Raw genomic sequence first — 11,803 nt, 5'->3', positions numbered from 1 at the left:
AACCTATTCTTTTTTGAGTAGATTTAGAATCTTTAATGCAGAGTCCATTTTAGACTATGGATAACATAATTTATATTTTGTTTCTGCTTATTTTTAAAGCAGGAAAAACAACTGAATTCAGTGATTTTTATAAGTGCTTTTTGGTTGCAACATTTCAAAGCTGAAACTCAGTAATTACTTGGTACTCTTTATTGAAATAGTAAATATTTCTCTGGAAAGGTGATTTAAAAATGTATGTTAGAGAATCTTGTTACCTTTTAAGAAATCCTACAACAATGAGTATTTTTTAGGTTTTCAGGTATTAAACTCTCTAACTCTTCTATTTAGTTTTTTATAATAACATTCTCTGAGTTCCTAATACTTTATTATGAAAAGTCATACATGCAACTGCTGAATCCATGACTGGGCTTCTGGTAAAGGATAATGTATTCTTAGAATTATGTATGGAATTCATTTGACCCATTTTTAAAAATTCCCCAAATTGTGTTGATTTTTCCAAAGTAGTACAGAATGCATATTTAATCTATAATACAGCTGAAAAATTGATGGAAAGAACCAAGTGTAGACAAAACTGTGAGAGGATATTAGCATAGAAGAAAAGTCTTTTGGTTTTAGTCAAGCATATATTTTTTTCTTAAAACAGTGTATATGTATTTCAAGTAACTGATTAAAACTAATTTTGCAGTGGCAGTATTCTAAGTTGTGGACTCTACCTATTTCTCATTGATAGTTTGATCAAAATGAGATTTTTGAAAAGGAAGTTTTTTTTGAGTTGAGCAAAAAGATGTCCAAGTTTAAGTATGTTTTATTCATCTTTTGAATTGTTTCCTTAACCTTGTGTTGAAAACATAGATTTGTTTTAATGGCTTTTAAAAGTATGTTTAAGTTTAAAAATGTAATCAAGTAGACAAGTCTGGAACTTAAATTTATTTAAAGTGAAATAAGAGTATTGTCTCACTGGTAGTTTTCGGTGCTTGAGTGCTTATTAGTAAGTTTCTTTAACCAGCAATTCTTTTGTTTTTAAATTTTTTATCTTTAAGTTACAGTTGATTTTCAATATTATATTAGTTTCAGGTGTATAGCGTAGTGGTTAGACATTTATAAAATTTATTAAGTGATCCCCCGATAAGTCTTGTACCTCCGTGGCGCCATACATACTTATTACAGTATTACTAACTGTATTCCCTATGCTGTACTTTACATCCCCATAACTGTTTTGTAACTGCCAATTTTTACTTCTTAATCTCTTCACCTTTTTCACCCAACATCCCCTCTCCCCCAACCCCTCTTCCATCTGGGAACCATCAGTATTGAGAAAAATTGTTTGGATTAATGAAATTAATGCTTATTCCTGTTCTGGTGTATCTGTGTTCTTTTCTTTATAGCCTGATTCTGTAAGTGTAAGTAATAAGTTGGTTAGAGAATGGGGCTAAAGAGGTTAGGTTTCACAAATTTTGATCTTTTTATCCACTTTTGGTAGAGAGAATTTCTTCTTCAGCTGGCTAGTTTTAAGACTTGATATAGGATTTCTTGATATTGTCACTATTAATATTTTTGGACCAGCTAATTCTTTCTTAGGGGGCTATCCTGTGTATCATAAGATGTCAGTAACTAGCATCCCTGGCCTCTTCCTATTTGATGCACTGCCCTCACCCCATTTACTGACATTGCGACAACCAAAAACGTCTCTAGACGTTGCCATATGTTCCCTGAGAGGCAGAATCATTGCTGGTTGAGAACTACTGATTTACTGTATAATTATAATTTATAATACTTTGGGGGAAATTAGATAAAATTTGAATTTTACTTTAGTTGTCTGGTTTGTTTGCCCTCTAATACTATCTGGAGACTTAAAAAATAACAAGATTTTTATACTTAAAAATGTTTTTCTATGACCTGAATGATGAAATCTTGATTTCTGAGTTACAATTATTGTAATAAACACATGGATGTTTTCAAGTGTACTAATTAGCCAATAGCTACATGTGGCTATTTCAGTTTAAATTAATTAATTAAGCATTCAGTTCCTCAACCATGCCAGCTACATTTCAAGTGCTTAGTAGTTCAATGTAGCTAGTGGCTACTTTTTTGGACAGTTCTATTAGACAGTCCTATCCAAAAGATATGTTTGTTTTAGTAGAGATGTCCAAGATCACTGTTCTCAGGTAGTTTCTTCCTAAATTCCTTTGTAGATCTATTTCTGCACACATCTTACTGGCTTAATTGAAAAACTAGGCCAGCTTTTCAAGTGAGTTTTTAAAATATCTAAATATAGGCAGACAAAGGCCTCGACTACTTAAAAAAAAATAGAAAATGACCAAAGTTATTACATATGTATATTTGGGGGCATCATAAGAATATGAGGCCCCATGACAGATTGAGTAGTTAAGGCTTATATAACATAGTCTTTAAATTTTTTAAAAACATTTGTTTTTCAGTTATAGTCGGCATACAATATTAAATTAGTTCCAGGTATACAACATAGTGATTAGACATTTATATACCTTATGAAGTCCTGATAAGCCTAGAATCCCTCTGACACCATACATAGTTATTACAGTATTTTTTACTATATTCCTTGTGCTGTACTTTACATCCCCATGACTATTTTTATAACTGGCAATTTGTATTTTGTAATCCCTTTCACTTTTTTCACTCATCTCCCCAAACCCCCTCCCATCTGGCAACCATTAGTTTGTTCTCAGTACCTATGAGTTTATTTCTGTTTTGTTGATTTTGTTTTTTAGATTCCACATGTAAATGAAATCATATGGTATTTGTTTTCTTCTGACTTGCTTAGCTTGGTCCATCCATATTGTTGCAAATGGCAAGATTTTGTTCTTTTCTGTGGCTGAGTAATATTCCATTACGTTCTCTATTCATATCTTCTCTATTCATTTGTCTGTAAGTGGACACTTAGGTTGCTTCCATATTTGGCTATTGTAAATAATGCTGCAATGAACATAGGGGTGCATATAGCTTTTCAAATTAGTTGTTTGGATTTCTTCAGATAAATACCCAGAAGTGGGATTGCTGGGTCTTATGGTAGTTCTATTTTTAATTTTTTGAGGAACCTCCATACTGTTTTCCATAGTGGCGGCACCCATTTATAACCTCACCAACACTTGTCTGATGATTTGTTGATAGCGATTCTGACAGGTGTGAGATGATATCTCCTTGTGGTTTTAATTTGCATTTCCTTGATGATTAGTGATGTTGAACATCTATCTTTTCATCTGTGTCCTCTTTGGAGAAATATCAATTCAGGTCCTCTGCCCATTTTTTAAATCAGATTGTTTTTTTGGTGTTTAGTTCCTTACATATTTTGGATATTAACCCCTTATCAGATGTATCATTGATGGATATATTCTTCCATTCAGTAGGATGTCTTTTCATTTTGTTGATGGTTTCTTTTGCTTTGCAAAAACTTTTTTAGTTTGATGTAGTCCCATTTGTTTATTTGTTTGTTTGTTTTCCTTTCCTGAGAAGACATAGTAAAAAAAATATTTCTGTGAGCAATGTCAAAATGTTTACTGCTTGATTTCTTCTGGGAGTATGGTTTCAGGTCTTATATTTGTCTTTAATCCATTTGACTTTATTTTTGTATATGGGGTAAGAAAGTGATCCAACTTCATTTTTGGGGGTGAGGCATGTGTCTGTTTAGTTTTCTCAACACCATTTATCAAAGAGAGTGTCTCATTTTCTTAGATTAATTGAGTGGATAGTTGTGGGTTTATTTCTAGGCTCTTTCTGTTCTGTTCTATTGATCTATGTGTGTGTTTTTATGCCAGTACTGTGCTGTTTTTATTATTGTAGCCTTATAGTATAGTTTGATAAGTAGCGTTATCCTTCTAACTTTGTTGTTCTTTCTCAATATTGCTTTGGCTATGTAGGCTCTTTTCTTATTCCAGGCCTTGACTACTTTTAACAGATGTAATATTATACATCAGATTGTCAGTTTTCTATAAGTGATGATTAAATATCTCCTTAAAAAACAGGGGAGTTCCTTAATCTTTGCAGTTTATTTCTAGGGTACTTAAAATATAAAGTAACACTTCACTTATGACATTTTTGGCAGGGCATGGGGGAAGAGTAGTCTCTTTTATGCACTGGTACTGAGTAAAATTTTACTATACTGAGTATTAGAAGGTAAAGAGAAATATTGATCTAGTACATATTAAAATTGTTTTTTGGAGGGATAGGCATCATCCTTCCCACCAGGGCCATTAAGTATTCACTATGATACTTTATAGTAGTGCCAGGGTAAGGAGGGTGATTTTTAAATGCTTTCCTTTCTCCTTATTTCTGCTGTTTCTACTCTTAAGACACCATCATTAAGTTTTCTTCTGTTCAGAATCATCACACCAAAGTCTTTTGGAAATCTAAAAAATTAAACTATTATGTAGGAGTATTGGCCTTTAAAGTAAATCAGTTTCGATATGGGAAAATTATACTCTGATATACTATGGGGTATTCTGTGTTATCACTGAATACAGTCTTTTAAGCAATCTATGTGTTTTGTTATATTCTAATATTTCATGGTTTATGCAGCATCTTTGTCATGAATAAAATCTCTGATTCTAACACCGCTCCTCTATCACAGTCCTCTTTAAAACAGTTTCCAGAAATATAGTAAGGGTCTTCACTAAGGAACGCTCATTAAAAGCTGAAAATTGCTTGTAGAGCTTAAAGAGTTTGTTTACCCTTTATATAAATTTGCTCTGAAATTTTACGTGTGTTTTTTTTAATGTGCAGTGTTATTTGAAATAATTTCTTTAGTGCTCCACTGGCAAAATAACCATTTTTTGTTTGTTTCAACAGAATCTTCCACAATCTGTAATCGAAAATGTTGGAGGAAAAATTTTTACATTTGGATCTTACAGATTAGGAGTACACACTAAAGGTAAATACTGTTTTAATTATTTTGACAAGGAATATTTTTTTTTATTTCTTAAAAGTTAAGAATAATGTATTCATTTCAGTTGCTTGTGGTGTATCATCACATAGCTTAAGTTTGCGTTCAAGACAGTACTTCAGGGAGCCTAAATTTGTTAAGAAAGAAAATGATGGCTTCTATGCCTGCATTAATGCCGTATTAAGTAAAATTTAAAATTCAGTTCCTCAGTAGAAGTAGCCACATTTTAAATGTTAAATAGCCACCTATGGCCATTGGCTACCATACTGGAAAGTGCAGATACAGAACATTTTTCCCATCAGAGAATTCTTTTGAACAGTGCTGCTCTCTGTGTCATTTTCTCTACCTGAAGAATATTAGTCTGGAAATCAGAACAAAAATGAATTAAAGCTTTTTACAAAACGAAAATCCGTGGATTGTCTTTTCCTCGTCCTTTTATTATAGTTCTAAAATACAGTTAAGCAAAAACCAAACCAAGAAAGTATGTTATCTGCAGCCACTGATAATCACTGTCAATATTTTCTTATTTACACTGGTTGTTTTTTCTTCTGTGCAAATAAATACACAGTAAACATGTTATTGTGGCAGAGAACATTTACCAGGCATTTTCTTCTTACTGAGCATGGAGCTAAAATGTTTTTCGTCTTCATTGTCTTATTCCTCAGTACTCTTATTCTCATGCAATATATAGGAGTCTGAGGGTAAAGACATAGTAAAACTCGAACAACTTTTCCCAGCCATTTCTTGGCAGAACTAGAATTCTAACTTAGGCATTCTGAGTCTGTACTTTTCACCTGTTAACTACTGGCCTTTTTGTTAAAAGTACCTGCCAGTATGTATGTGTTCTCTTTGTTCTGGCATCCTTCCTTTCTCTTATCTCCCACTGCTTCGTGCCAGTAGTAGTGTAGTGCATAGTCTTCTGCTTCATGAGTATACCGAATACACATACAGCTTTCATAGTGTGCCATAGCTGTTGAGTCTTTTAGGAAAATGACTGTGTTGCCTGATTTCACATTGATCTCTGTTTTGTGATCCCAGTTACTGATCTCAATCATCTTTTTTTGTGTTCTCCTTATATACTCAGTGCTGGTCTCCTGTCAAGCACTAAAAAACAAATATCTTACCATGGTCTGCCTCAATGGATTCTTGCCAATGGTCCTTTTTGAAGTTTATTCTGTAGGTCCCATTTAGGGGCCAGATAGGAGCCTATAAGCACCAGTCCACATAATGTATAGAATAAAACTGTATTTCTTTGTTTCTCTAATGAGCATGGCTGACTAATAACATCAAGATGTTGGGTCTGTTCTTGAATAGTTCCCTCTCTTCACCATTAAAATCCTGTCTGCGTCACTTTTCTTTGACTTGACTCCCAGATCACCTGGGCCACTGAAGCTAGAAGATGCTGCATGAAAAAACGTATTCCATTAGTCAGGATCATGTTATTCCTATATTGACCAGTATTTTTTTTTAAAGGGAAGGGTGTAGTTTTAGAGGCTCACCAGTATAATGTTAACAGATTCTAAACAGCAAATACACCCATCCCTCAATTCATGTGGATTACCTGTTCACACGTCTTTTTTTTAATGCAAAAGAAAAGAATTCCCCAGTATGAAAAAAAATACTAAAGAAATAGGCAAATGTCATAAAAATATTTATTTCACATATTTTCAGAAAAAAATGCTAATGAAAAATCAAAAACTAAATTTTTTTTTTGCTGTTGGTGTCTGCACTGTAATCGAAAGTAGACAACCATCTCTTTTTTAATGACACAAAGTCACTGTCTTAATCGCTCGAAATATTTGGAAGTACTACTTCGGTTTTATTATTTGTGTTTGTGTTTTTGGATGATCTTTTTCCATCCCCATCTTTTGCCAGGTTTTCATAAATTCTTTGATATTCACTGCAACATTTTAAAAAATCTTTTTGAAATTTTAAGGCTTTTTAGATTTTTGGATCAATGTCTAGAATTGTAGTTTCCAGTTTTGTGGCCAGTTGAAGAGCTTTGTAAATATTTTCTGCAGTGAATGAAACTGGTTCAAGGTCACTGCCGTATTCATCATTAGGATGGGCTTCATATATTAAGTGAATTAATTCATTATCAGTTAATGTGTGATCAACTAGTAATTTGTTAATATCATCTACATTCAAATTGTCAGAACCTTCTCAGAATTTATTTAATAAATTAGTAATGCCAGTTAATCCTTCAGTTGTTGGGAACAATATTCCCTGGTACAATCACTTCTGGCCATACTGCTTTCCAGCAAGCATTTAAAGTTGACTTTATATCACTCAAAGCTAAAGCAATACTCTTGATACAACTTAAAATTGTGTATTTATTCCAGGCTTCTATAACTGTAAATTATCTTTAAGCTTATTAAAAATATCATTACAATGCCGTTAACATTTTTTTCGGTTTTTTAAAAATAAACTTTTTTTTAGAACAGTTTTAGATTCACTGAAAAATTGTCAAGATAGTACAGAGTTCTCATACACCCCTGTATGTAGTTTTCCCTGCAATAACATACTTAATCTTAAAGATGGAATTAATACCTTTAAAGGTGGAATTAATGCCTTTAAAGGTTGGATCAAGGAAGTTGTATTTGGTGGCAAATGTAGAACTTGTATATTTGAATATTATAAATTGTGTGGATAACCAGTTGCATTATCAAAAAGTAAAGTATTTTAAAAGGAAGACATTTTCCTTCAAATTTTCAGCTTTTACATCAAACATTTTTAAAACCAATCCCAAAAAACATCAGTAGTCACCTGATTTTTTATTTGCTGCCCAGTGAACAAGATTATTAGTAATTTTGTGTTAGTATTAGTTGCTAAGTTAAGCTATTGTTTTTTAGAGAGTAATCACCAATAATGGAAATGAAAAAGAACAGCGTAAAATTAGACCGCATAAATGGAAACCGTGTATAAAAAGTCCGTGTAAATGGGGAATATTTATTGCATATAAAAAAACTCATGTCAAAAAAATACTGCATAAATCAAGGGATGGGTGTACTGCCATGATTAAGATGCAAAATCATTTTCTTCTGATAGTAATTAATGGTTGATGGGCTTAATTTTTTTAGGTGCCGATATTGATGCGTTGTGTGTTGCACCAAGACATGTTGATCGAAGTGACTTTTTCACCTCATTCTATGATAAGTTGAAATTACAGGAAGAAGTAAAAGATTTAAGAGTGCGTAAATGCTTGGGGTGAAAGGGGAGGAGCTATAAACTAGTCATTTGAATGAATTTTTTGGTATAGTCATCATTTATTGAGCTCTTGAAGTTTGCCAAACCCTTTTAAGTGCTTACTATGTATGCTTGCATTTGTTCTCTACAGCAGGCCTAAAGTCATAAATCTGTAATCTCCTCGTGTACAGAGTAGGAAACGAAGCAAACAAAATAAATACAGTGTAGTTTGGCCACTGTCTAAGTGGCAGGAATGAAGGATTTGAAGTTAAGTTTGATTGAAGAGCCTAGTGTGTTACAGCTAGTTACTGAGAACCTAGTCTGTGTCAAGCATTTTGCTAAGTTATTTTTAAACAATATCCAGTGTCACATCCATTTAATAGTACTAAAACTAGTATAGGTCTGATGTATAGTTTCAGAGACACTGAACTTGTTTGATTTTCTTACAGGCTGTTGAAGAGGCGTTTGTGCCAGTTATCAAACTGTGTTTTGATGGGATAGAGGTAAGACGTAGTTCAGATAGACAGTTTTTTGCTATGTGTAATTTTGATTGATGTAGGTTAAAAACATGATTTATTTTAAAGTTTTATAATTAGTGAGGTGGTGTAATACTAAGAATTAAGTTTTTTAATGGAAGTGACTACCCGTTCTTTGTGGAATACCATTTTTAGTCTTGTAAAAGAGTGTAGTGAAATTAGCTAAAATATAAGAATGAAGTAATGGAATATTGACAATGAAATGCTGCTACAAAACAGTTTACTTCATATTTTTTCTGTATGCAAATTTAGTATACTTTTTAGTCTCATTAAGACAACACAATATATTTTTACAAATAGAACTTTGCCTTTTCTTTATTTGAATATTGAAGTTGAGAGAAAGTTGTGACCTGATATTATGTATGATGAAATATTTTATGATAGGGAAGTATATATGAGCCCAGATTCTTGAGATGATGTACATTTCTTTTTGCTGCTTTCAACATGTAGTGAAAATAATAAGAACAAAGCTGACAGAGGAGCAATGTTAGTTATTACATTACTCCTGCTGTACGTAATGGTGCTGGAAAGTCACCATTAGTAATAGTGAAGATTGTAAAATTTTGGAAACTTGAAGAATAGTACATTGTTGTTTGCAAAACAAGGTAGTTTCTATAATTGTTACATACAGTGCCCAACTCAATCATCTGTGAAAAATAAAATGACTAACCTTAATAAGTAGACATAAAGTGTTAAATTTAGTAAAGGATTCTCAAGTTCAGTAGTTTTGATTTACTGTCAATGTTTAAATAAATATAAAACAATCCATAATGTAAGATGATGCCTTGTTTTCCCCCAAAAAGAACGTTACCAACAAAGGGGAATTTTTTCTGCGCGTGTGGGAGATCTGCTCAATTGTGTAAACTTTTCAGGATGGAGATGAAAGTCAGATCGTCACTTGAAATATTTAATGTGTTAGTTTCTATTCTATACACTGTATGTAAAATAATACTGTTTTGGGGAATGTTGTTCCATTTCAACATTTTGTGCAGTAATTTTATCCTTTTTTTGGTCAGTGTCATTACTGAGTTGTTTTTTGAGGTACCTGTTTTTGTGAACATATAATCTTTATTTCTGTCTACATCGGGCTTTGGAAAACCTATCCTATACCCCAAGTACTTATTTGTTTACATGTACAGTTTTTTTTTATCCTGCAGGTACATGTGAATGGTTTTTCACAATACGCTCTTAAAATACTTGTTTTTAAAGTGATCTTATAAAAGCCTTGTTTCTAGTAGCATCTGAAGTTCGGGAAGCACGAAATCATTCCCTCAGGAATAATTACCAAATCTATGCTGTTTCTTTGCACTTCCACCTTTCCTTGAAAAAAACAAAAAAAGTCACTCGTAATCTATAAACTTTGAAAATTAGCCTCTTTGTTTTCTTAGTCAAAACTAAGTTGGAGAAACATACTATATTATTATAGATACATAAATTTTAAAGTTTAAGGAGCTCCTTTTTTTATAGAGAGGTATATTTAGGCTAAATACAAAGATATTATTGGCCTTATATTTGGGTACCTTTTAGTATGTTCCCAGTTCATATGGATAGAGAACTAACCACTTAAGTAATTCAGTACATGAATTTATTAGCAAACTTAGTAAATCCAGTAGATGCATTTAATAAACTTACTATTTTATTAATATGTAAATCAAACTTAGTATGTATGATTAAAATGAAACAAGTTCTGTTTCATATTACCATGTTTTAACATTATCTGATTAAGATACTTGTGGTACAAGTTAATACTGTTAGAACTTTTGGAGGCATTGTCATGTTTATAATTGGTGAGAAGATCCTAGATTTAAGGAGCATTAAATGTTTTTAAAGAATTGCCTTAAACATAGTTTGACATATATGGAATGTTAAGTTTTGTTTTTGTTTTAGATTGATATTTTATTTGCAAGATTAGCACTGCAGACTATTCCAGAAGACTTGGACTTACGAGATGACAGTCTGCTTAAAAATTTAGATATAAGATGCATACGAAGTCTTAACGGTATGTCAAAACCTACTTCCTTTTGCACAGTAGCAGTTTTTGTCAACTAAAATTGTTTTAAACTTAAGTTTTATAATGAAGCTTTTTATAGCCATATTGTTTATCAGTACCGAGTCAAATAAAATGTGCTTTACTTAATAAACTGTAGATAGGTATCTGGTAATTTATTTTACTCATTGGTATCGTGTATTTTTTTTTCTTATTCCCTGGGTGGGACATTTAAAGACCGTCTGACATTGGTACTCTGTTGCTAATGGTTTAGGTTTTACCATGTAACCCTGCTTAATATTTTGATCCTTATATCCTTTGTAATGTTTTCAACTGTTGTGTTTAAAAGGATTGCTTTTGGACACTTTTGTATTTGCGTTACTTGTTACCATGCTCTTGAAGAACAATTCTTGGAAATTTAAGTAGCTCAGACCCTCCTGGGTATATCTGAACTGGAAGAAGTTTTAATTATGGGTTGAAAGTTTGAGATTAGGCAAGTCACAGTTCAGATTCTTTGGTTTAGGGTAGTGGTTGTGATAGGAGATCAAAGTTTAAAATTTTTTATTTGCCTCCTCATTGAATTAACATTACTGGTTCTACCAAAGAAGTTTTTATTTAATTTGATATCAATCTCAGAAAGTTTTAAAGAAATATTATCATTAAATTTTTGATGATTTAATGTTCTGTTTTTTTCACTCCTGTTAATCAGGTTGCAGGGTAACCGATGAAATTTTACACCTAGTACCAAACATTGACAACTTCAGGTTAACTCTGAGAGCTATCAAACTGTGGGCCAAACGTGAGTTCAGAATTTGTTGGTTAGCTTATTAAAAATATTTAAACTTTTGTTCAACACTAACTTTTCTTTTTGCTTTTCCCTTATCAACAGGCCACAACATCTATTCCAATATATTAGGTTTCCTCGGTGGTGTTTCCTGGGCTATGCTAGTAGCAAGAACTTGCCAGCTTTATCCAAATGCAATAGCATCAACTCTTGTACATAAATTTTTCTTGGTATTTTCTAAATGGTATGTGTTTAGATTATATTAAAATAAAATTGATTGTAGACACTGAAGTTTAGTCTTATTTCTATGACATTTTCTGCAGCTGATTTCAGATTCAAATTTGAGTTCATGATGTAGCCATTGAGGTAGTCTCGGGGGGAGATCGTGTCGTATA

General features: G+C 32.4%; 1 protein-coding gene across 3 annotated transcripts in view; it reads left to right on the top strand.

Moving 5' to 3' along the window:
• Nucleotides 1-11,803, top strand: part of PAPOLA (poly(A) polymerase alpha) — a 60,723-nt gene that overhangs the window by 18,111 nt on the left and 30,809 nt on the right. For all 3 annotated transcript variants that reach the window (XM_023536636.1, XM_011370200.2, XM_011370201.2), the window contains exons 4-9: nucleotides 4,822-4,903; nucleotides 7,996-8,105; nucleotides 8,551-8,604; nucleotides 10,525-10,636; nucleotides 11,334-11,423; nucleotides 11,514-11,652. In XM_023536636.1, the coding sequence (XP_023392404.1) occupies nucleotides 4,822-4,903; nucleotides 7,996-8,105; nucleotides 8,551-8,604; nucleotides 10,525-10,636; nucleotides 11,334-11,423; nucleotides 11,514-11,652 (587 nt within the window). The remainder of the gene's footprint in view (nucleotides 1-4,821; nucleotides 4,904-7,995; nucleotides 8,106-8,550; nucleotides 8,605-10,524; nucleotides 10,637-11,333; nucleotides 11,424-11,513; nucleotides 11,653-11,803) is intronic.

The sequence above is a fragment of the Pteropus vampyrus genome, unplaced genomic scaffold, assembly GCF_000151845.1.
Source record: "Pteropus vampyrus isolate Shadow unplaced genomic scaffold, Pvam_2.0 Scaffold164, whole genome shotgun sequence".
NCBI lineage: Eukaryota > Metazoa > Chordata > Mammalia > Chiroptera > Pteropodidae > Pteropus > Pteropus vampyrus.
The sequence above is the reverse complement of the archived record's forward strand: the minus strand, read 5'-3'. Positions and strand labels throughout refer to the sequence as shown.